The following is a 24,648-nucleotide window of genomic DNA, read 5'->3' on the forward strand; positions in this document are numbered from 1 at the left end:
TGCCCCTCTGCTCTGCTCTGCTCAGCCCCCACCTGCAGCACTGCCTCCAGCTCTGGGGGTCCCAGCACAAGCAGGACCTGGAGCTGCTGGAGAGGCTCCAGAGGAGGCCACAGAGATGAGCAGAGGGCAGGAGCTCATCCCCTCTAGGGACAAGGCACCCTGAGGGGGCACCTGGCAGCCCTCAACATGGCCTAGGAGTTCAGCAAGGCCAAGGGCAAGGTCCTGAGGCTGGGGCAGGGCAGTCCCCAGCACAGATCCAGGCTGGGGGAGCAGCCCTGAGGAGAAGGCCTTGGGGGTGTCTGTTGGTGACAGACTCCCCAGGAGCCAGCAGTGGTCCCTGGCAGCCCAGAGCCAGCTGAGAGCTGAGCTGCAGCCAGGGCAGGGAGAGCAGCAGCACAGGGAGGGGATTCTGCCCCTCTGCTCTGCTCTGCTCAGCCCCCACCTGCAGCACTGCCTCCAGCTCTGGGGGTCCCAGCACAAGCAGGAGCTGGAGCTGCTGGAGAGGCTCCAGAGGAGGCCACAGAGATGAGCAGAGGGCTGCAGAACCTCCCCTGTGGGGCCAGGCTGGGGAGAGTTGGAGCTGGCTAGGGCCAGACTCTGGTCAGTGGTGCCCAGGGGCAGGACAAGGGGCAGTGGGCACAGACTGGAGGCCAGGGCCAGCAGCAGGGGCACCCAGGGCTGCCTCTCACCTGCTCCTTCTCCAGCATGTCAGCCTTCCGCAGGATCTTCATGGCATAGACATGGCCTGTGTCCTTCTTCTGCACCAGCCTCACCTGGGGAGCAAAGAGCAGAGGGAAGCCAAGCAGAGCATCAGCAGCACAGCTGCTGGCAGAGGTGCAGGCCCTCCCCCCATCCCATCACTGTGGGTCGTGCTGGGCACCGCTGGTGCTGCCCACACACAGCCCCGGAGGGCTTTGGGTGGGAAGAGACCTCCAGAGCTGCCCCAGGCCAACCCCCTGCACTCAGCAGGGACATCTGCAGCTGGAGCAGGCTGCTCACAGCCCCAAGCACCTGCCCTGCACTGGTGCCAGGCATCACTGAATGGTAGGGACTGGAAGGGACCTCCAGAGCTGCCCCAGGCCAACCCCTGCCAGAGCAGCATCACCCAGGGCAGGGCACCCAGGAACACATCCAGGGGGGCTTTGGATGTCCCCACAGAAGGAGGCTCCACAGCCTCTCTGGGCAGCCTGCTCCAGGCTCCGGCAGCCTCACAGGGACAAAGTTTTCCCTTCTATTCCTCTGGCACCTCCTCTGCTCCAGCTTGCCCCCAGTGCCCCTTGTGCTGTGCTTGGGCATCCCTGAGCAGAGCCTGGCTCCAGCCCTGCACATCTGATGCTGTTCTCTCCTCCCCTCCCCTCCCCTCTCCCCTCCTCTTCTCTCCTCCCCTCCCCTCCCCTCTCCCCTCCTCTTCTCTCCTCCCCTCTGTCCTCTTCTCTCCTCTGTCCTCTCCTCTCCTCTCCTCTGTCCTCTCCTCTCCTCTCCTCTGTCCTCTCCTCTCCTCTCCTCTGTCCTCTCCTCTCCTCTCTCCTCTCCTCTCTCCTCTCCTCTCTCCTCTCCTCTCTCCTCTCCTCTCTCCTCTCCTCTCTCCTCTCCTCTCTCCTCTCCTCTCTCCTCTCCTCTCTCCTCTCCTCTCTCCTCTCCTCTCTCCTCTCCTCTCTCCTCTCCTCTCTCCTCTCTCTCTCCTCTCCTCTCTCCTCTCCTCTCTCCTCTCCTCTCTCCTCTCCTCTCTCCTCTCCTCTCTCCTCTCCTCTCTCCTCTCCTCTCTCCTCTCCTCTCTCCTCTCCTCTCTCCTCTCCTCTCTCCTCTCCTCTCCTCTCTCCTCTCTCCTCTCCTCTCCTCTCTCTACCCCAGCCACAAGGGCAGCCCTCAGGTGCTCTGCTCCCAGCTCCAAGCCCCAGCTCCCTCAGCCTGTGCTCACAGGGAGATGTTGCACTGCCTGCAGCAGCTCTGTGCTGGACTCTCTCAAGCAGCTCCCTGCACTGCTTTGAGCCATCCCTCCTGGCCTTACCTCTCCAAATGCTCCTCTGCCAATGACTTTCAGGGACTCAAAGTCCTCCAGTCCCAGCCTCGTTCTCTTCAGGCGAAGAAACTCTGTCTCCTTTTGGGCATGTGCTGACCTCCTGAGCCTCTTCTGCAGGTTACAGGGGGGGAAAGCAAACCCAAAGCACAATGAGAACTCTGCAAGGAGGGCTCCAGAGAGAGCACAGCAGTTCCACATCAAGCTGGCAACTCTCCACTCATGTGAGAAAATCACTTGGAGCAAGGGCATCCCCCCCCCAGGCCTTACCTCCTCATCTTTTAAGCCTTCTTCTTCCATCATCTGCTCCAGCTTCTTTTGTCTAGAGCAGAGAGAAGGCAGACAAAGACTCAGTCACTGATGATGTTTCAGGGACATCACAGTGTCACAGAGTCACCAAGGTTGGAAGAGACCTCAAAGATCATCCAGTCCAACCTGGCACCACAGACCTCATGGCTAAACCATGGCTCCAAGTGTCACATCCAATCCCCTCTGGAACACCTCCAGGGATGGGGACTCCACCACCTCCCTGGGCAGCACATCCCAATGGTGAATGACTCTCCCAGGGAAGAACTTTCTCCTCACTTCCAGCCTAAACTTCCCCTGGCACAGCTTGAGACTGTGTCCTCTTGTTCTGCTGCTGGGTGCCTGCCTGGGAGAAGAGCCCAACCCCCACCTGGCTACAGCTTCAGGTACCCTTCAGGTAGTTGTAGAGAGCAAGAAGGTCTCCCCTGAGCCTCCTCTTCTGCAGGCTAAGCAATCCCAGCTCCCTCAGCCTCTCCTCACAGGGCTGTGCTCCAGACCCCTCCCCAGCCTTGTTGCCCTTCTCTGGACACCTTCAAGTCTCTCAATGTCCTTCTTAAACTGAGGAGCCCAGAGCTGGACACAGGACTCCAGGTGTGGCCTAACCAATGCAGAGTCCAGGGGCACAATGACTTCCCTGCTCCTGCTGGCCATACTATTCCTGCTGCCAGGATGCCCTTGGCCTTCTTGGCCCCCTGGGCACACTGCTGGCTCATGTTCAGGCAGCTGTCAATCAGCACCCCCAGCTCCCTCTCTGCCTGGCTGCTCTCAGCCACTCTGCCCCCAGCCTGTAGCTCTGCCTGGGGTTGCTGTGGCCAAAGTGCAGCCCCTGGCACTTCTTGAATGCCATCCTGTTGGCCTCTGCCCATCTGCCCAGCCTGGCAAGGTCCCTCTGCAGAGCCCTTCTGCCCTCTAACTGACCAAGCCCTGCTCCCAGCTTGGTGTCAGCTGCAAACTTGCTGATGCCTGGACTCAATGCCCTCCTCCAGATCATCAATGAAGATGTTAAAGAGCACAGGGCCCAGCACTGCTCCCTGGGGCACACCACTGGTGCCTGGCTGCCAGCTGGCTGTGGCACCATTCACCACCACTCTCTGGGCTCAGCCTCCATCCAGTTCCTCACCCAGCTCAGAGAGCTGCTGTCCCAGCCAGGGGCTGACAGCTTGGCCAGCAGTTTGCTGTGGGGGATGGTGGCAAAGGCCTTGCTGAGGTCCAGGCAGACCACATCCACAGCCTGCCCCACAGCCAGCAGGCAGTCCCCTGGGCATGGAAGGAGATCAGGTTGGAGAGGCAGGACCTGCCCTTCCTAACTCCATGCTGGCTGGGCCTGAGCCCTTGGCCAGCCTTCAGGTGCAGTTATTGCCCCCAGGATGATCTGCTCCATCACTTTCCCTGGCACTGAGCTCAGGCTGCCAGGCCTGGAGTTTCCAGGCTCCTCCATCCTGCCCTTCTTGTGGATGGGGACCACACTGGCCAGCTCCCAGTCACCTGGGACCTCTCTGGTGAGCCAGGACATCTGCAGCAGCTCTGTGGAAGGAGGATGTGATGGCAGCAAGCACTAAGTGCCCATGAGCTGAGGCAGGCTCAGACCAAGGCTGGGTTTGAGGAAGCCAATCTTGCAGCTTTACCAAGCAGGGAAGCACAGAAACATTTGGGCTGGGGAAGGCCTTGAAGATCCAACCATTCCAGCCCTGTCCCCTCTCATTTTGACCACCTGAACCTGCCTGGGGAGTCACATCTCAGCCAAGTGCTTCTTTGTGTTGTATGTGGAGGCAGATGGAGGAGATCTGGGTTCAGTTCTTCACAGAATGGCTCAGGTTAGAGGGGACCTCACAGATCAGCTACTCCAACCTCTCTGCCATGGGCAGGGACACCTCTCAGCTACACTCAGCTGCTCAGGGTCTCATCCAACCTGGCCCTGAACACCTCCAGGGAGGAGGCAGCCACAGCCTCCCTGGGCAGCCTGTGCCAGACTCTCACCACCCTCACACTGAAGAGCTTCTTCCTCAGCTCCACTCTAACCCTGCTCTGCCTCACCTTCAAACCATTCCCCTTCTTTGGCCTGGCTCCACACCCCCTCAGCAAAAGTCTCTCTGCAGCCTTCCTGCAGGATCCCTTCAGGTGCTGCCAGGCAACTCTGAGGTCCCCCTGGAGTCTTCTCCTCTCCAGGCTGCACAGCCCCAGCTCCCTCAGCCTGTGCTCACAGCAGAGCTGCTCCAGCCCTTGGAGCATCTTTGTGGCCTCCTCTGGCCTCACTCCTGCAGCTCTGTGTCCTCCTCCTGCTGGGAACAGCAGCACTTGGCTCTCTGTCTCTGAGAGCCAGGCCAGAGCCTTAATACAGGTTCCAGGGGACACCAGCACTTCTCTCTCTCTCTCTGAGAGCCAGCCCAGAGCCCTAACACAGGTTCCAGGGGACACCAGAACCTCTCTCTCTCTCTCTGACAGCCAGGCCAGAGCCCTAATACAGGTTTCAGGGGACACCAGAACCTCTCTCTCTGAGAGCCAGCCCAGAGCCCTAACACAGGTTCCAGGGGACACCAGAACCTCTCTCTCTCTCTGAGAGCCAGCCCAGAGCCCTAACACAGGTTCCAGGGGACACCAGCACTTCTCTCTCTCTGAGAGCCAGCCCAGAGCCCTAACACAGGTTCCAGGGGACACCAGCACTTGGCTCTCTCTGTGAGCCAGGCCAGAGCCCTAACACAGGTTCCAGGGGACACCAGAACCTCTCTCTCTGTGAGCCAGGCCAGAGCCCTAACACAGGTTCCAGGGGACACCAGAACCTCTCTCTCTCTGACAGCCAGGCCAGAGCCCTAACACAGGTTCCAGGGGACACCAGAATTTCTCTCTCTCTGACAGCCAGCCCAGAGCCCTAACACAGGTTCCAGGGGACACCAGAATTTCTCTCTCTCTGACAGCCAGGCCAGAGCCCTAACACAGGTTCCAGGGGACACCTGGTGGAGTCCCCATCCCTGGAAGGGTCTAACTGCTGCATGGATGTGGTGCTGAGGATGTGGCTTAGTGGCTCAGCAGCAGTGGTGGGACTGTGAGCTCTGGGTGAGTGCTGGCCTGGATGACCTCAGAGCTCCCTTCCAAGCCCAGCAGCTCCCTGGTTCTGCTCTCTGTGTGCTTTCAGGGCTGTGAGCACAAGGGAGACACTACACAAATGCCCTCCCCTCATGCACATCAGTCTGCAGAAGATCCTCTTCCTGTCCCCTGCCCCCCAGCACAGCTGCTGTGCCCTGATAAATGCTTTGGGTTCTCACTCCCACAGCCAGGCACTTGGGAAAGGCTTTGCCCTTCCTTAAGTGCCCAGAGAGCCCAGCCCCAGCCATGCTGAGCTCCATGCTCCTGAAGGTCCTTTCCAACCTCAATCATAGCATCATTCAGGGTTGGAAGGGACCACAAGGATCATCTTCCTGCTTCCAGGCCTCCCCATGCTCAGACCTTCTTCACTCAGCTGCTGCAACACCCAGAAGGAAACAGCTCAGCATGAGGCAGCAGTGCCCCCAAAATATCCTCCCTGGGCTCCAGCTGCACCTTGGCCAACACCACTTTGCCTCCTGATCACCCATCCCCAGACACTCCTCCTGATCAGCACAACCTCACTCAGAGGCTCCACTGAGCTGGCTCAGCCCAAGGTTGGATCCTGAACAGCCCCAACTCTGCCACTGAGGTTTATTAGGATAAACCTTTATTAGAATAAACCAAACCAGGTTGGAAGAGACCTTCAAGGTCATCCTGTCCAACCCACCAACCAATCCAACCCACCCAAACAGCTAACCCATGGCACCAAGCACCCCAGCAAGTCTCCTCCTGAACACCTCCAGGGATGGTGACTCCACCACCTCCCCAGGCAGCCCATTCCAATGGGCAATCACTCTCTCTGTGTAGAACTTCTTCCTAACATCCAGCCTGAACCTCCCCTGGCGCAGCCTGAGACTGTGTCCTCTTGTTCTGGTGCTGGCTGCCTGGGAGAAGAGACCAACCTCTGCCTGTCTACAACCTCCCTTCAGGGAGTTGTAGAGAGTGATAAGGTCACCCCTGAGTCTCCTCTTCTGCAGGCTAAGCAACCCCAGCTCCCTCAGCCTCTCCTCCCAGGGCTGTGTTCCAAGCCCCTCACCAACTTTGTTGCCCTTCTCTGGACTCGTTCCAGCAAGTCAACCTCCTTCCTAAACTGAGGGGCCCAGAACTGGACACAGGACTCGAGGTGTGGCCTAACCAGTGCAGTGTACAGGGGCAGAATGAGCTCCCTGCTCCTGCTGGCCACACTCTTCCTGATGCAGGCCAGGATGCCATTGGCCCTCCTGGCTGCCTGGGCACACTGCAGGCTCATGTTCAGCCTACCATCGACCAGCACCCCCAGCTCCCTCTCTGCCTGGCTGCTCTCAGCCACTCTGACCCCAGTCTGTAGCACTGCATGGGGTTGCTGTGGCCAATGTGCAGCCCCTGGCACTTGGATGTGTTCAATCTCCTGCCCTTGGCCTCTGCCCCTCTGCCCAGCCTGTCCAGGTCCCTCTGCAGAGCCTCTCTGCCCTCCAGCAGAACAACTCCTGCCCCCAGCTTGCTGTCATCTGCACATTCACTGCTGATGGACTCAATGCCCTCACCCAGATCATCAATGAAGATGTTAAAGAGCACAGGGCCCAGCACTGCTCCCTGGGGCACAGCACTGGTGCCTGGCTGCCAGCTGGCTGTGGCACCATTCACCACCACTCTCTGGGCTCAGCCTCCAGCCAGTTCCTAACCCACTGCAGTGTGCTCCCATCCAAGCCAGGGGCTGACAGCTTGGCCAGGACTTTGCTATGGGGGATGGTGTTTGAAGCAGCAGCAAAGAGCACTCAGAGTAAAAAGCTATGGGAGGGGGGGAAAGGGAAGGAATTAAGTCAGTGATTATTTTCTGTTTGGATTAGACCTGAGAGAGTCACAGAGTGGTAGGGGTGGGAAGGGACCTTCAGAGAGCATCAGCAGCTCTCTGAGCTGGGTTAGGAGCTGGCTGGAGGCTGAGACCAGAGAGTGGTGGTGAATGGTGCCACAGCCAGCTGGCAGCCAGGCACCAGTGGTGTCCCCCATGACCCTCCCCAGCCCAAATGTTTCTGTGCTTCTCTGCTTGGTAAAGCTGCAAGATTGGCTTCCTCAGCTCATGGACACTTAGTGCTTGCTGCCATCACATCCTCCTTCCACAGAGCTGCTGCAGATGTCCTGGCTCACCAGAGAGGTCCCAGGTGACTGGGAGCTGGCCAAGGTGGTCCCCATCCACAAGAAGGGCAGGATGGAGGAGCCTGGAAACTCCAGGCCTGGCAGCCTGAGCTCAGTGCCAGGGAAAGTGATGGAGCAGATCATCCTGGGGGCAATAACTGCACCTGAAGGATGGCCAAGGGCTCAGGCCCAGCCAGCATGGAGTTAGGAAGGGCAGGTCCTGCCTCTCCAACCTGAGCTCCTTCCATGCCCAGGGGATGCCTGGTGGCTGTGGGGCAGGCTGTGGATGTGGTCTGCCTGGACCTCAGCAAGGCCTTTGCCACCATCCCCCACAGCCAACCCCTGGCCAAGCTGTCAGCCCCTGGCTGGGACAGCAGCTCTCTGAGCTGGGTGAGGAACTGGCTGGAGGCTGAGCCCAGAGAGTGGTGGTGAATGGTGCCACAGCCAGCTGGCAGCCAGGCACCAGTGCTGTGCCCCAGGGAGCAGTGCTGGGCCCTGTGCTCTTTAACATCTTCATTGATGATCTGGAGGAGGGGATGGAGTCAGGCATCAGCAAGTTTGCAGCTGACACCAAGCTGGGAGCAGGGCTTGGTCAGTTAGAGGGCAGAAGGGCTCTGCAGAGGGATCTTGCCAGGCTGGGCAGATGGGCAGAGGCCAACAGGATGGCATTCAAGAAGTGCCAGGGGCTGCACTTTGGCCACAGCAACCCCAGGCAGAGCTCCAGGCTGGGGGCAGAGTGGCTGAGAGCTGCCAGACAGAGAGGGAGCTGGGGGTGCTGATTGACAGCTGCCTGAACAGGAGCCAGCAGTGTGCCCAGGTGGCCAAGAAGGCCAAGGGCATCCTGGCCTGCAGCAGGAACAGTGTGATGGTCTAGAATGATAGACTCACAGAATGGCTCAGGCTGGAAGGGATCTCAGAGGTCATCAGCTCCAAACCCCTGCCATGGGCAGGGACACCTCTCAACTGGACTTGGATGCTCAAGGCCTCATCCAACCTGGCCCTGAACCCCTCTCCTATGAGGACAGACTGCAGGAGTTGGGGCTGTGCAGTCTGCAGAAGAGAAGGCTCTGAGGTGACCTCATTGTGGCCTTCCAGGATCTGCAGGGGGCTCCAGGAAGGCTGGGGAGGGACTGCTCAGGATCTCAGGCAGTGATAGGACTAGGGGGAAGGGAATGAAGCTGGAGGTGGGGAGATTCAGGCTGGAGGGGAGGAGGAAGTTCTTCCCCATGAGAGTGGTGAAGCCCTGGAATGGGTTGTGCAGGGAGGTGGTTGGGGCCCTGTCCCTGGAGGTGTTTAAGGCCAGGCTGGCTGAGGCTGTGGCCAGGCTGATCTAGTGTGGGGTGTCCCTGCCCATGGCAGGGGGGTTGGGGCTGGCTGATCCTTGTGGTCCCTTCCAACCCTGACTGATTCTATGCTACCTCCCAGGCAGGAAGCATCCACAACCTCCCTGGGCAACCTGTTCCAGTGTCTCCCCACCCTCACTCTCAAGAATTTCTTCCTCATCTCCAGTCTCAATCTGCCCTCTCCCAGCTCAAAGCCTCTGTCCCCTATCCTTTCACTCCAAGCCCTTGCTGAAGGCATCCATGCCAAGCCTCACCCAGGTGCCCATCTCTTAGGTACCCACTCAGCCAAAATGGTCAATTTTAGGCTTGGCTACAGGAAGCTGAATGCAGTTGCTGTGTGGTTGGCTCTTACCCACTCTGGACAGAAAGCAAGCAGGGGTTTGGGAAGGCTTCCTTTTACCTCATCTCTCTCTCCTCGTGCTGCGCAATGAGGTTGCTGTAGAAGTTCTCTAAGGTCACCTTGGTCATGGTAACTCTCTCCTTGGTGTGGTTGCTCATGGAGGAGCAGGGTGTTGGGCCTGTCATTGCCATGGCTGTCAGGAAAGAACAAGGGAGGAAACATTGAATGCCAAAAAGGAGAAGCAACCTTCAAAGCAGAGCTGCCATCGGTTCAGCTGCCCCCAGCAGCCCTCCAGAGAAAGCCTTGGGGGTGCAGGGTGCTGAGCAGCTCCCCAGGAGCCAGCAGGGCCCTCAGCTGGGTGCTGGGCTGCAGCCAGAGCAGTGTGGGCAGCAGGGCAGGAGAGGGGATTCTGCCCCTTGGCTCTGCTGAGACCTCACCTCCAGCTCTGGGTGCTGAGCAGCTCCCCAGGAGCCAGCAGTGCCCTCAGCTGGGTGCTGAGCTGCAGCCAGAGCAGGGTGGGAAGCAGGGCAAAAGAGGGCATTCTGCCCCTTGGTTCTGCTCAGACCTCACCTCCAATCCTGCCTCCAGCTCTGGGTGCTGAGCAGCTCCCCAGGAGCCAGCAGTGCCCTCAGCTGGGTGCTGGGCTGCAGCCAGAGCAGGAGAGAGGATTCTGCCCCTTGGCTCTGCTCAGACCTCACCTCCAGCTCTGGGTGCTGAGCAGCTCCCCAGGAGCCAGCAGTGCCCTCAGCTGGGTGCTGGGCTGCAGCCAGAGCAGGGTGGGCAGCAGGGCAGCAGAGGGGATTCTGCCCCTGGGCTCTGCTCTGCTCAGACCTCACCTCCAATCCTGCCTCCAGTGTTGCTGTCCCCAGCAGGAGGACACAGAGCTGCAGGAGTGAGGCCAGAGGAGGCCACAAAGATGCTCCCAGGGCTGGAGCAGCTCTGCTGTGAGCACAGGCTGAGGGAGCTGGGGGGGTTCAGCCTGGAGAGGAGAAGACTCCAGGGGGACCTCAGAGCTGCCTGGCAGCACCTGAAGGGATCCTGCAGGAAGGCTGCAGAGAGACTTTCCATGAGGGGATCTGGAGCCAGGCCAAGGGGGAATGGTTTGAAGCTGAGGGAGAGCAGGGTTGGAGTGGAGCTGAGGAAGAAGTTCTTCAGTACAAGAGTGGTTGGAAGAGGTTGGCCAGGGAGGTTGTGGCTGCCTCCTGCCTGGAGGTGTTCAGGGCCAGGTTGGATGAGCAAACACAGCCTGGGTGTCTGAGCTGAGCCTAAGTAAGGAAAAGTCTTACAAAATAAAAGGTATGAAGTCAAACTTCCTGTTTTGAACATCTTTTTTTGTGTGTGTGTGTGATCTGAAAATAAGAGGGAAGGAAACTTAAGAAAGATGGTGCCTCAGAAACCACAAGCTCAGGCAGTGCTGTGAGGGTTTCTCTCTCTCCCAACAGATTCTAGCCCTAACCAATGCTGAAAATCCAGAAATATCACAACTGCAGCACCAAATCCAGTTCCTCTTCCTGTGACCCTGGCAGACATGGCTCCAGCAGTTGCCTGCTGTCTCCTCCCCTGTGGAATATCAACCTTCTGGAAGCTGGCTGGTAACAGAGCACTTCTGGGAAGAGAGGCATTTGGCTGCTCTCACCCAGAAACCTGGCAAAACCCAGAGGCACAGAGCAGGAGAGGGAGCTCAGAAGTGAATAAAACCCAAGCCTGCTGCAAGGTTCCCACAGGCACCCACTGGGCTTGGTGGCCTCCCCCTCCAAGAAGGGCACTGAGGAGCTGGAGCAGGTCCAGAGAAGGGCAGCAACACTGGGGGAGGGTCTGGAAAGGAGAAGATGAGGGAGCTGGGGGGGTTGAGCCTGGGGAAAAGGAGGCTGAGGAGAGACCTCATTGCCCTCTGCAGCTCCCTGAGAGGAGGCTGGAACCAGGGGAGTGTTAGGCTCTGCTCCCAAGGAACAAGAGACAGGACAAGAGGGAATGGCCTGAGGTTGCAGCAGGGGAGGTTTAGGTTGGACATGAGGAACGATTTCTGCCTCTCAAGGGTTGCCAAGGGCTGCCCAGGGCAGTGGTGGAGTCCCCATCCCTGCAGGGACTGAAAAGCCCCAGAGATATGGTGCTGAGGGACATGGGTTAGTGGTGACCTGGCAGTGCTGGATTAAGGCTTGGACTTGATGATCCTAAAGGTCTTTTCCAACCAAACCCAAATCTGTGATTCCATGTTTCTCTCTGCTGGACTCCCTTATCTATGGGAGTGCCCCAGCCCCAACTGGCAGCACATCCTCAGGGCATCTGTGACACCCCAGCTCTGCTCTCTAAAATGCAAGGAGAAGCAAAGATTTGCAGTGCAAAACAACCTCCTCAAGGCTGCTCTCCTGGTCACCAGATAACTTTCCCTAAGGGTGGCCAGCAAGGGGAGAAGGGGGAAAGGTCTGGTGCTGAGGGAGAGCAGGGTTAGACTGGAGCTGAGGAAGAAGCTCTTCAACACAAGACTCTGGAGCAGGCTGCCCAGGGAGGCTGTGGATGCTTCCTGCCTGGGAGTGTTAAAGGCTAGGGTGGATGAGGCCTGGAGCAGCCAAGTCCAGCTGAGAGGTGTCCCTGCCATGGGCAGGTTGGAGCAGATGGTCTCTGAAGTCCTTTCAGACCTGAGCCGCCCTCTGATGATACCTCCCAGTAAGCTAACCTGGTTTCACAACCAGCCCTCCAGACAAGGGCAGGTTGGACACTTCCCCTTCTGACACTGCCCAGGTGCCACCGAGGCTTTCAGTTGTTCTTCTCTGTTTACTCTGTGCAGATCCTTCCAAGGCACCGCAGCTGTGCCCTCACCAACCACCTCCTCTGCAGACACCAAGGGGTTTGCCTGCTGCAGTCACAGCCTCCTCGGGGGAGCCCCCCAGCTAGGTGGGTCTGAGATGGAACTGCGGCTTGACGGAGGAGCAGCTCCAGGTGACACCAGGCAAGGGCCGGGTGGCACTCCCCATGCACCCCCCGAGGAGACGGCACAGCAGCCCCAGGTAAGTGTGAAAGCCAAGCCCCTGCCTTTCCGCTCCGAGAGAGCAGCGTGAAAACCAGCCGGCAGGGGCTGGTTCCAAGGGGGTGCGGACAAAGGAAGAGAAGGGGAAGGAAGAAGGGACGGGGCTGGCAGCAGCGGTGCCAACCACCTGTTGGTGCCCGGCACCCGTGTTGCCGACCGACACCCACGGCGGCGCTGCGATGGTGACGGAGCAGGATGCTGCCGGCACCGGGACCCGACCCAGAGGCAGCCTGCCCGGGGGCGGCGGCTCCGCAGCCCTCCGTGAGGCCCCGACCCGCCGCGCTGGCGGAGGAGCCGGACGGCAGCCCCGGGCGCAGACAAAAGGAGCCTGAGCTCCGCAGACAAGGGAGGGGAGAGGAAAGGACCTCCGCCGCTCTGGGCCCGCAGCGCCGACCCCCGGGGCAGCGGGGACCTCACGGCCCCCGAAGGCAGCGCCTCGGAACCAGACCCCACCGGACCCGCGGGCTACACGGGGGCCTCTCCCGACTCCCCCCGCCCCGGGGGAACAGAAGGGCCCCAGGAGGAGAGAGGAGGGCACGGAGGCGATGTAGACCGCCGGAGGGGGTGGGGAGTGGGGCGGAGGGGGGAAACACGGGGATCGCCACAGCAACAAGCGGGGGGAAGCTGCTTACCGGAGCCCCCCGGGAGGGGGGGAGGCGAGGAGCTGAAAGCGACGGCGAGATCCTGGTACCACGGAGCAGGGCGAAGCGGCCGCGGAGAAGCAGAGCTGAGCCGGTGAATGAGTCAGGAACGGTACCGGGGCGACCAGAGCCACCGCAAGACCACTGCCGGCCCCCCGGCACCGACAGCGGACGGGACGGGACGGGACGGGACGAGCAAGCCCCAGGAGCGCGGGGGTAGCGCGCACGCGCCGCCCGCCGCCCAGCCCCGGCCCCGCCCGCGGGGCGGAGCCTCCGCGCCCCGCCCACTGCCCCCCCACCCGCGCGCGCAGCGGGGCGGGGTGCGGCCCGCGAGGCCGGGGGCGGGGGGCGCGGGGGGCTGTGGCGCGTGCGCGTGGCGCGGCGGGAGGCCGCCGCCATTTTGGGGCGGCCGGGAGGCGCCGAGCCTGTGGGGTTGGTTCGGCTCCAGAAGACCTTCGAGGTCCTCGGGACTAAGCATTGAGTGCCCCTGCCGAGACTGCCCCCGAACCGTGCCCCTCAGCACCACACATCAACACCTCCAGGGATGGGGACTCGGCCACCTCCCTGGGAAGCCTGTGCCAGGCTTCCAGAACCCTTTCAGGGAAGAAGTTTCTTCTGCTGTCCAACCTAAACCTCCCCTGGAGAAGCTTCAGGACCTTTTCCCCTGTTCTGTCAATTGTGCCTTGAGAGACTAAACCAATAAACCCCACCTGGCTCCAAGTGCCTCTCGGGGAGCTGCAGAGAGCAATGACGTCTCCCTCAGCCTCCTCCAGGCTGAACGCCCCCAGCTCCCCCAGCTGCTCCTCCCCAGCCCCTGCCCCTGCCCCAGCTCCGCTGCCTGTCCCTGGCCCTGCTCCAGCCCCTCGCTGGTGTCAGTGTAGCAGAATGAATTACAGACTCACAGAATCACCAAGGCTGGAAGAGACCTCAAAGATCATCCAGTCCAAGCTGACACCACAGACCTCAGGTCCAATCCCCTCTGGAACACCTCCAGGGATGGGGACTCCACCACCTCCCTGGGCAGCACATCCCAATGACTAACAACTCTCTCTGGGAAGAACTTTCTCCTCCCCTCCAGCCTAAACCTCCCCTGGCACAGCTTGAGACTGTGTCCTCTTGTTCTGCTGCTGGGTGCCTGGGAGAAGAGCCCAACCCCCACCTGGCTCCAACCTCCCTGCAGGGAGTTGCAGAGAGCAAGAAGGTCTCCCCTGAGCCTCCTCTTCTGCAGGCTAAGCAACCCCAGCTCCCTCAGCCTCTCCTCCCAGGGCTGTGCTCCAGACCCCTCCCCAGCTTTGTTGCCCTTCTCTGGACACCTTCAGGTGTCTCAATATCCTTCTGAAACTGAGACACAGTACTCAAGCCGGAGCCTGTGTCCGAAGCTGGGTGGTGCAGGGTCCCATCACCAGCCTCGTGCCGCTTCTCTGCCACTTGCCGTGCACCAACCGCTGCCGCTGTGACTTAAAGACAAGAGACTCACTAAGAGTTTTCTGCTCATCAGGTGGAGCTCCCAGGGGCTGGCTTTGTGATCCCTGGCTCAACAGCCACCTCTGCAGCACTGAAACAAAGCAAGCAGCTCCTCTGTGCTGGTTGGGCTTTGCACACCGAGGGAAGGAGCCATCCAGGAGCCTCCCCGGGCTCAATGAATGGTTGTTTAGTCCAAGAGGACAGCACAGTCAATGTGCTGAGCAGGACACAGAGAAGTTTGGGCTTTACATAGAATCAGTAAGGTTGGAAAAGACCTCAAAGGTCATCAAGTCCAAGCTGTCACCCAGCACCTCCTGACTACTAAACCATGGCTCCAAGTGCCACATCCAATCCCCTCTTGAACACCTCCAAGGATGGGGACTCCACCACCTCCCTGGGCAGCACATCCCCAGGGCCAATCTCTCTCTCTGAAGAACTTCTTCCTGACATCCAGCCTGAACCTCCCCTGGCACAGCTTGAGACTGTGTCCTCTTGCTCTGGTGCTGCGTGAGCCTCCTCTTCTCCAGGCTAAGCAACCCCAGCTCCCTCAGCCTCTCTTCTATTGTATTCGAAGTCCAAGCTGTCACCCAGCACCTCCTGACAACCAAACCCTGGCTCCAAGTGCCACATCCAATCCCCTCCTGAACACCTCCAGGGATGGGGACTCCACCACCTCCCTGGGCAGCACATCCCAATGGCTAACAACTCTCTCTGGGAAGAACTTTCTCCTCACCTCCAGCCTAAATAGTCAGGTCCCCTGGGGTTCATCCCTGGCTCTGGCATCTGGTGCCAGGCCTCCCACATTTTGCATGGTTTAGTTGATTAGGTGGTGTTGGATGATAGATTGGACATGATGATCTTGAAGGTCTCTTCCAACCTGGTCTATTCTATTCTATTCTATTCTATTCTATTCTATTCTATTCTATTCTATTCTATTCTATTCTATTCTATTCCATCCTATCCTATCCTATTTCTATTCAATTCCATTCCATTCAATTCCATTCCATCCCATTCCATCCCATTCCATCCCATTCCATTCCATCTCAGCAAACTCATTGCTTGGAGGTGTTCAAGGCCAGGCTGGATGAGGCCTTGAGCAACCTGGGCTGGTGGGATGTGTCCCTTGGCCATGGCCAGGTGATTGGAACTGGATGAGCTTTAAGGTCACTTCCAACTTAAACCATTCTCTGATTCTATAACCTGTTTGCCTCTCATCCCATGTGAGGACACAGTCTCAAGCTGTGCCAGGGGAAGTTCAGGCTGGATGTTAGGAAGAAATTTTTCCCAGAAAGAGAGATTTGGCCATTGGGATGTGCTGCCCAGGGAGGTGGTGGAGTCACCATCACTGGAAGTGTTTAAAAAGAGCCTGGATGAGGCCCTTGGTGCCATGGTTGAGTTGATCAGATGGTGCTGGGTGATGGGCTGGACTCGATGATCTCAAAGGTCTTTTCCAACCTGGTTAATTCTGTATTCTGTATCTGAAATCCCTGGGTTCAGTATCATAGTATCAGTCAGGGTTGGAAGGGACCACAAGGATCAGCCAGCCCCAACCCCCCTGCCATGGGCAGGGACACCCCACACTAGATCAGCCTGGCCAGAGCCTCAGCCAGCCTGGCCTTAAACACCTCCAGGGACAGGGCCCCAACCACCTCCCTGCACAACCCATTCCAGGGCTTCACCACTCTCATGGGGAAGAACTTCCTCCTCCCCTCCAGCCTCAATCTCCCCACCTCCAGCTTCATTCCATTCCCCCTAGTCCTATCACTGCCTGAGATCCTGAGCAGTCCCTCCCCAGCCTTCCTGGAGCCCCCTGCAGATACTGCAAGGCCACAATGAGGTCACCTCAGAGCCTTCTCTTCTCCAGACTGAACAGCCCCAACTCCTTCAGTCTGTCCTCACAGCAGAGCAGCTCCAGCCCTCTGCTCATCCTCCTGGCCCTGCTCTGGACACCTTCCAGCACCTCCAGATCCCTCTTGCCATAGGGGCTCCAGAACTGGAGGCAGTACTCCAGGTGGGGTCTCCTCAGAGCTGAGCAGAGGGGGAGAATCACCTCCCTTGCCCTGCTGGCCACACTTCTCCTGCTGCAGCCCAGGCTCTGGTTGGCTTTGTGGGCTGCAAGTGCACACTGAGAGCTCCTGGTGAGCTTCTCCTCCCCCAGCACACCCAAGGCTCTCTCCTCAGGGCTGCTTTCCAGCCAAGCCCAGCCTGGATTTGTGCCTGGGATTGCCTCGACCCAGCTGCAGGACCCTGCCCTTGGTCTTGTTGAAGCTCATGAGGTTGGCTTGTGCCCAGCTCTCCAGCCTGCCAAGGTCAGATCAATTGGCCTTGGGAATCTACTGGGGAGCTCTACTGGAGAGGCATGATGAGAGAAATGCAATTCCCTATTCCCAAATGCTTGGAGACATTGGCAAAAGGAGATTCTGCTTCACTTTATTTACATTCTTACCCCAAAAAAAAACAGAGAAAACAATATCCAAAAGGTGAAAAGAGTTTTGATTATTGACAACACCACGGAGCTCTTGGGCTTTAATCAGCTTCTGCACACTGGCTTGGAGTCTGGCAGCAGCAGAGGAGCTTCAGGTGGTGTCCTGAAGTGTGGCAGACTGATGGCTTTGTGACACACGACAGAGGTTGCATTTCTGCAAGAGCTGATTTTGCTTAGGCAGAGCCAGGGGTAGGAGAAAGGTGACCACAGCCAGGCAGTCCAGTATGAAAGCTTGCCAGCCAAATCATCTGCAGCCTCTGGCAGGAAGCACAGGTGGCCTCCTGAAGCTGGTTTTCTGCCAGGAGAACCTGATACGCTATGGGAGCTCTTGGGGAGGACTCCACAGGACAAAGAAAAGGTCTTGGAACAACAGGTTTGAGTAGGGACCCTGGAAGCTGCTTCTCATCAGGTGAATGTCTGAGGGAAGGATCGCTGCCAGCTTCTCCCTTTGTGGCCTGGCAAAAGTTTTGCCACTCTGAAAAAAAACAAAGCAACTGAGAGGTGAAAGCCTTCAACCCACCCTGTGTGCTGGGGAAGAAATGTTTGGACAGACTGAGGGCAGACTGCAGGAGTTGGGGCTGTGCAGGCTGGAGAAGAGAAGGCTCCCAGGTGACCTCATTGTGGCCTTCCAGGATCTGAAGGGGGCTCCAGGAAGGCTGGGGAGGGACTGCTCAGGATCTCAGGCAGTGATAGGACTAGGGGGGATGGAATGAAGCTGGAGGTGGGGAGATTCAGGCTGGAGGGGAGGAGGAAGTTCTTCCCCATGAGAGTGGTGAAGCCCTGGAATGGGTTGTCCAGGGAGGTGGTTGAGGCCCTGTCCCTGGAGGTGTTTAAGGCCAGGCTGGCTGAGGCTCTGGCCAGGCTGATCTAGTGTGGGGTGTCCCTGCCCATGGCAGGGGGGTTGGAACTGGCTGATCCTTGTGGTCCCTTCCAACCCTGACTGATTCTATGATACTATGATACTAGAGTGTAAAGAAAATCTTTCATGCAGGGCAGGGCAGAACTGCAGGCAGGTGTGACATGGGAGAGAATCTGCATCAAGTAAAGTCAGCCTGGGAATATGCAGAGCAATGACCCAAACCTCCTGCTGCAGGAGCTGCAAAGAGCTGCCACAGCCCTACAGTATCAAACAAACAGGGGGGAGGCTGCTGTGGAAAGAGGTTTCTGGCTGCCTGTTGGGGAGAGAAGTAGGGGTCCCTAAAAGGGCCTTATAGTGACAGGACAAGGGGATGGATTGAAGCTGGAAGAGGGCAGATTGAGACTGGAGATTAGGCAGAAATTCTTGAGAGTGAGGGTGGGGAGACACTGGCACAGGCTGCCCAGGGAGGCTGTGGCTGCCTCCTCTCCTGGAGGTGTCCAGGGCCAGGCTGGATGAAGCCTTGAGCAACCTGGGCTGGTGGGAGGTGTCCCTGCCCCATGGCAGGGGTTTGGAACTGGGTGATCTTGAAGGTCCCTTCCAAGCCAACCCATCCTATGGATCTATCAGCCTAGGAGCAGTTAAGGAACATGAGGGAGGTTGCTTTGCTTTTGCAGTTCACTTGTGCTAGAGCTTTTCCTCATGTCACTCACCTAAAGCAGTGGGGAGGCTAGTGGGAATAGTGCTGGGGCTGGCTCACAGCACCTCTCTTGCTGCCCAGCTCTTTGATTTGAAGGAGGTCAAAAAGGTCTTGTGGGTTCCAGTTAGCCTTTGGGGTCTTCACATACTCCAGCTGCTTTAGCCGGGGGGAGCCCTGCTCTGCTTCCATCAGTTCCTGCAGCAGCTTCCTCAGTCCTGCAGTCTCCTCTCCGTCCATGAGGCTGTAGAGACCCGAGGGATCCTGGCTCTCCTGCGAACCCCACAGGGCATCTGCGAGCGAAACATCCCTGCTGCTGGCTGTGTGCACGCTGCCCAGCGCCTGGTGCAGCCACATCAGCCGCTTCAGCCCCTGGAACGCTCTCCCCTTGTCATGCATCAGCTGGTGCTCCGTCACTGCTCTCCTGCGGCAAGGGAAGAGAGGGGCACTTAGCAACCCAGCACGGAGGGCTCTGAGCTCCTAGCGAGGCGGCCGCCGCTCTGAGGTGCTTCTCTAGGCTGAGGAAGGAGAGCTGGTGGTGTCTGCAGAACAGGGCTGCTGAGGGAGCTGGGGTTGTTCAGCCTGGAGGAAAGGCTGAGGGGAGGCCTTCTGGCTCTCCCTGGAAAGGAGGCTGGGGACAGGTGGGGGCTGCTCTCATCTTCCAAGGAACAAGCTGATAGGACAAGAGGAAATGACCTCAAGCTGCCCCAGGGGAGGCTTAGGTTGGGGATCAGAGGAAACTTCTTCCCTGAAAGGGTTCTCAAAGACCAGCACAGGCTGCCCAGGGGAGGTGGTTGAGTCCCCAGCCCTGAAAGAGATCAAAAGCTGCAGGGATGCAGTGCTGAGGGCCATGCTTCAACACCACCCGTGGAAGAGTTAGAGGATGGTTGGACTCAGTGACCCCAAAGGCCTTTTCCAACCAAAACAATTCTGTGATTCGAGGAGGAGGAGGAGAGCCCTGAGGCTGGTGCCCACAGCCAGCCCCTTGCAGAGCCTGGAGCGTGAGCACTAGGGAGACAGTCACAAAGTGACCTTAGCAGAGATCTGATCCTTCCCAAATCTGAGGGCTTTTCAGAGCTTTAAATACCAGAATACATCTCTTGGGGTTTTTTTTGTCATGACCTTAGTGTTTTGCCATCGTTGGGATTGTTTCTTTTCATCCAGAGCTGGCAAGCCAGGACTAATTTAACTGGAATCAATCCATGGAAGCAAAACCACATCCATATTTTCTTCAGATAAACCAAAACTTTGGAGGCAGATATTGCCTGGGGAGGGCAGGCTGATTCTGGGATGCAAACATCTCTGGGTGTCAGGCTGGTCAGATGAGAGCTTCCTGCAGCTGGAGGCTCCCAGCGCAGATTTGAATCTGAATGGGAACCTCAGGGCGGAGTTTCAGCCCGTGGCATGCTCGGGGCTGGTGTGGAACCCCACAGGGTTTGCCGCACTGGGGTTCAAAGCAGCACCTGAAGGGTGGTGGGTGGCACACATCTGCAACCCCAAGTGGGCTCATTTTGTGCTGTGGAGAGGGGGATGCAAGGCGTGGCTGGAGCAAATGGACAGAATTTGCCTCCCACCGTGCCCTGGGGGAAGTGACAGCAGCGGGAGCACACAGCCTGTTACAGGCGAGCTGAGCACTGCCGGTGTTAAGCCAAGGATGAGATTTGCTTACCTCTCCGTGTCTTGACATGTTGCAAAACAGGCAAAAAACAGAACTGCCAAAAATGTAAGCAGCTGCAGAGCTCTCTGGGGCAGGAACATTTTCTCTCTTCTTCTGCTCCACAGTCTGAGCAAAAACTCCTTTAGCTCTGTGCCTTCTTTACACCTGACAAAACGAATGTCAGCCTTTAAGCACCGGTACGAGTGGAGCACTGTGCTCTGGTGCAGCCATCCCAGCACCCCCTTACAGCCTCAGGTGTGTGACACAGACCAGTAAGTGGTGAAGAGATTTCATAGATGTTTCCCCATTTCCTTCCTTAGGTTGTAACAATTGAGTTTGCTCTTGAGGAGTCTGCTCTGCTCACTTGTGAGTCATTCCCTTGGATAATATCTCCTAATTAAATGAGACATTCCAGAACAAACCATAGACTTGTTGCAGGTGGAAGAACCCTCTGAGAGCATCAAGTCCTAACCAGAAAGGTGTTACAGAATGGTTTGGGTTGGGAAAGACCTTTAAGATCCAGTCCAACCTTTCAGCCAGCACTCAACCACATCCCTCAGCCCCACACCTCCAGTCCTAGCTCCAGTTTAACAATATTAAATGGACATAACCATAGCCAGAGCTGTCAGTGCCTTTCTCTGCTGTGCTTTAGGTTGTGCTGATGCAGGGCTGCTCACACAGGGTGCTCTAGCTTCCCTCTAGTGATCAGCACTAAACCAGGGACTCAGTCCAAAGCATCCTCCAGCTCCAAACGAACATCAGCAACTCACCAGTGATGCTGCAGGGAGCAGGCTGAAGGGCTGGGCTGCACACTTGCGTTCTCCTTGCCGGTCCTGTTGCGAGGTTGCAGCAGCAGTGGCTTTCACCTTCTTTTATAGCTGCTCAGAAGTCGCAGAAACAATGGGAAGGATCTCTCCAGCACTTTGTGACTAAGACCTTTCCTCTCATGCCAGTGAAATCAGACAGCAGCGAAACATCTTGGGTTCTAAAGCGTTCTTTTCAGCTGTGACTAAGGAAAAGATCACACTTCTGTGCACAGCTTCTGCCCCCTTTGCCTTCCCTGCTGTTTAGTCAGAACTTTCTGTGCTAACAGCACCCTTGTGCCCCAGGGTGTTGGGAAGGGGATATTTGGAACCTGCTGTCCTGGGGTTGATCAGGGAGAATGTTTCTGGTGTGTACAGAAAAAGATCTCCTCCTTTGCTGTCATAGAATCATTAAGGTTGAAAAAGACCTTGTCAGGTCCAACCTTCTACCCAACACCTCCATCACCACCAGACCATGCCCCAAAGTGCCACATCTGCTTGTTTTGTGAACACCTCCAGGGATGCCCAGTATGCCCAGGTGGCCAAGAAGGCCAAGGGCATCCTGGCCTGCATTAGAAATAGTGTGGCCAGCAGGAGCAGGGAAGTCATTGTGCCCCTGGACTCTGCATTGGTTAGGCCACACCTTGAGTCCTGTGCCCAGTTCTGGGCTCCTCAGTTTCAGAAGGACATTGAGAGACTTGAAGGTGTCCAGAGAAGGGCAACAAGGCTGGGGAGAGGCATTGAGCACAAGCCCTACGAGGAGAGGCTGAGGGAGCTGGGGTTGTTTAGCCTGGAGAAGAGGAGGCTCAGGGGTGACCTCATTGCCCTCTACAACTACCTGAAGGGAGGTTGGAGCCAGGTGGGGGTTGGGCTCTTCTCCCAGGCACCCAGCAGCAGAACAAGAGGACACAGTCTCAAGCTGCGCCAGGGGAAGTTTAGGCTGGAGGTGAGGAGAAAGTTCTTCACTGAGAGAGTCATTGGTCATTGGAATGTGCTGCCCAGGGAGGTGGTGGAGTCCCCATCCCTGGAGGTGTTCAAGAGGGGATTGGATGTGGCACTTGGTGCCATGGTCTAGTCCTGAGGTGTGTGGTCACAGGTTGGACTTGATGATCATCGAGGTCTCTTCCAACCCTGGCAATACTGTGATGGGGACTCCACCACCTCCCTGGGCAGCCTCTTCCACTCCCTGGGCAGCCTGACCACTCCTGAATTCTTCCTGATCACCAACCTAAACCTCCTCTGGTGCAGTTTGAGGCCATTACCTCTTGCCCTGTTGTTAGTTACTTGGGAGAAGAGGCCAACACCTCCCAGCCTCATGGAGGCAACTGAGGTTGTCTAGGAGAAATCTAAATCACTAACACTGATGAACTCTATAAGGCCACTTCTCACTCAGCAAGTTGGAGCAGTCACTCACAGAAACTCTGAGAGAGGAGCTGGCAAATAAGATCCTGCTGGGTTTTAACATTCAGTGTTTAACTTTCAACCCATTGATTGCTTTAAATCCTGGAAACTGGGGAGATCTGGCCAGATTTATCAACTGATGAAACAGCACAAATGCAGTCAGCAGCTCAGGCACAAAGGCAGATCCTGATGTGCTTTGAAGCCTACAAGGTGAGGTGGTGTAAGGTCTGATACTCACTTCATTATCTTGCAGTGACAGGACTAGAGGGAATGGATTGAAGCTGGAAGAGGGCAGCCTGAGACTGGAGATGAGAAAGAAACTCTTGGCAGTGAGGGTGGGGAGACGCTGGAATAGGCTGCCCAGGGAGGCTGTGGCTGCCTCCTCCCTGGAGGTGTTCAAGGCCAGGCTGGATGAGCAACCTGGGCTGGTGGGAGGTGTCCCTGCCCATGGCAGGGGGATTGGAACTGGTGATCTTTAGGGTCCCTTCCAACCCAAACCATTCTAGGATTCTATGAAGGTGTAACCAGGTCATATCCCAGCAGTGGCATCTGAGGATGTGGCTGGAGCAGTAGGCTGGACCATTGGTCTGCTGAAGAGAGCCAGTTCCTGTTTCTCAGAGTGACAGTAAGTGAATCTATTTGTCATCTCTGAGGAAAGGCCTCCTGGAAAGGTTGGAAGAGAATTGGCTTAGTGTCATCAGAAGCTGCTGATTCCTTTCACATAGGCCCAGCCATATGTCCCAGGTAAAGCCAGGCTCAGGTGAATGCAGAGTGTCCAAGTGCAGACAGGCCCTGCTAGCAGGGCTCCCACCACCTCATTTCTTCTTGCACCTTCCATGGACACCAAACTGCTCTTCAAGGCATCCTTCATGCCAGCTTCTTCTGAGCCTCACTCTTCCAGAGCAGTCAACCAGCTGTTCCTGTTTCATTGTGGGACTGCCACTTGTTAAGGAGAGGGTCACTCATTAAAGAGAGCAAAGTGTGTCACCAATTAAAGGTGACATTTGTTAAATGCTGGCAAAGCAGGGGCCTGAGCCCGGTTTGGTTGCCCAGGCAGCAGCTCTGCTGCAGCTCCACTGAATTATCTGCCCAGAGACCAGGGTTTCTTAGCTACATCCTCAAGGATTAATAAGCACTGGCCAGAGTCATGTCCAAAACACCTGCTCTGATTCATCCTTGAACTTCTCAAGGCTGAATTGCAGTTCCAGCATCTCCACTGCAAAAACTAAGGTGGCATTAACCTGAGTGACTGCCTGGCAGCAGAGACCTCACATGGGATGGGTGAAGAGGCCCTTGGAGCATTCTGTAATGGCCAAGCCACACTGCCATGGCTACAAGCTTCCACCTGGGCTTGCTTTCCACTTGAAGAAGTCACAATAACCCTGGAGGTGACTTTGTGCCACCTCCCCATGAGGAGTATGTGAGGACAGACTGTGCTGAAGTTCTGATAGGTGTCTCCTGGGCACAGCAGGGAAGAGAGGTTTGCAGGGCCTGAGCTCCATGGGGTGCAACATTTGGAAGGGAAACAGAAATGCGTGGATGGCACAGCTTGTGCTACAGCCACCACACAGAGTCATGCAGGCTGGAGGAGATCGAGTCCAACCATTAACCCAACACAGCCAGGTCTGCTGTTAACCCATGTCCCTGAGCACCACATCTCCATGGCTCTCAAACCACTCCAGGCATGGGGACTCCACCACTGCCCAGAGCAGCCTGTTCCAGAAGTTGTTTGGGGAAAAAAAAGTCCAGCCTAAACCTCCCATGGTTCAACTTGAGGCTCTTTCCTCCTACCCTATCTCTTGTTCCTTGGGAGAAGAGATCAAGCCTCACCTGGCCAAACCTTTCAGGGAGCTGCCAGAAGGTCTCCCCTCAGCCTCCTTTTCTCCAGGCAAATCAAACCTCACTTCCCTCAGCTGCTCCTCCCCAGCCCTGTTCTCCAGACCCTTCCCCAGCTTTGTTGCCCTTCTCTGGCCCTGCTCCAGCTCCTCAATGTCCTTCTTGGAGTGGGGGACAAAACTGAACCCAGGATTTGAGATGCAGCCTCAGCAGTGCCAAGAACAGGAAGCCAATCACCTCCCTGGTCCTGCTGGCTTGGATGCTGGTGGCCTTCTTGGCCACCTGGGCACCCTCGGGCATGTCTCCAGCTGCTGTTGACCAGCACCCCAGGGTCCTTTTCCACCAGGCAGTTTTCCAGCCACTCTGCCCCACACCTGCAGCCTTGATGGGGTTGTTGTGACCCAAGTGCCTTGTTGAACCTCAGATCATCAGAGAGCATCCAGCAGATCAACGCTCCTGCCCAGCTTGGTGTCATCTGCAAGTTTAAAGAGGGTGCCCTCCATCCCCTCATCGAGGTCATTGATAGAGATTAAAGAGAGCTGGCCCAGATACTGAGCCCTGAGGACAGCAGCTGTGACTGGAGT

The 24,648-nt window shown here is 57.3% G+C and overlaps 2 protein-coding genes across 2 annotated transcripts in view; both read right to left on the reverse strand.

The window, feature by feature from the left end:
- STK38 (serine/threonine kinase 38) overlaps positions 1-12,940 on the reverse strand; it is a 33,733-nt gene extending 20,793 nt beyond the window's left edge. The window contains exons 1-5 of the mRNA XM_068159464.1: positions 12,857-12,940; positions 9,260-9,392; positions 2,288-2,339; positions 2,009-2,131; positions 690-773 (exon numbers count right to left, since the gene is read on the reverse strand). Coding sequence (XP_068015565.1) covers positions 690-773; positions 2,009-2,131; positions 2,288-2,339; positions 9,260-9,390 — 390 coding nt within the window. The 5' untranslated portion in view covers positions 9,391-9,392; positions 12,857-12,940. The remainder of the gene's footprint in view (positions 1-689; positions 774-2,008; positions 2,132-2,287; positions 2,340-9,259; positions 9,393-12,856) is intronic.
- A 3,818-nt stretch (positions 12,941-16,758) lies between these two features.
- LOC137451725 (parathyroid hormone 4-like) lies at positions 16,759-21,286 on the reverse strand. Its single transcript, XM_068159427.1, has 4 exons — positions 20,795-21,286; positions 20,037-20,189; positions 18,384-18,791; positions 16,759-17,289 (listed from the first exon to the last, which is right to left on the reverse strand). The coding sequence occupies exons 2-3, from the start codon at positions 20,123-20,125 to the stop codon at positions 18,401-18,403; spliced, it is 480 nt and encodes a 159-aa protein (XP_068015528.1). The 5' UTR covers positions 20,126-20,189; positions 20,795-21,286; the 3' UTR covers positions 16,759-17,289; positions 18,384-18,400.
- Positions 21,287-24,648: the final 3,362 nt, after the last annotated feature.

Source organism: Melanerpes formicivorus, unplaced genomic scaffold, assembly GCF_026170545.1.
Source record: "Melanerpes formicivorus ecotype bairdi unplaced genomic scaffold, bMelFor1.0.p_v2 SCAF_46, whole genome shotgun sequence".
In the NCBI taxonomy this organism is placed as follows: Eukaryota; Metazoa; Chordata; class Aves; order Piciformes; family Picidae; genus Melanerpes; species Melanerpes formicivorus.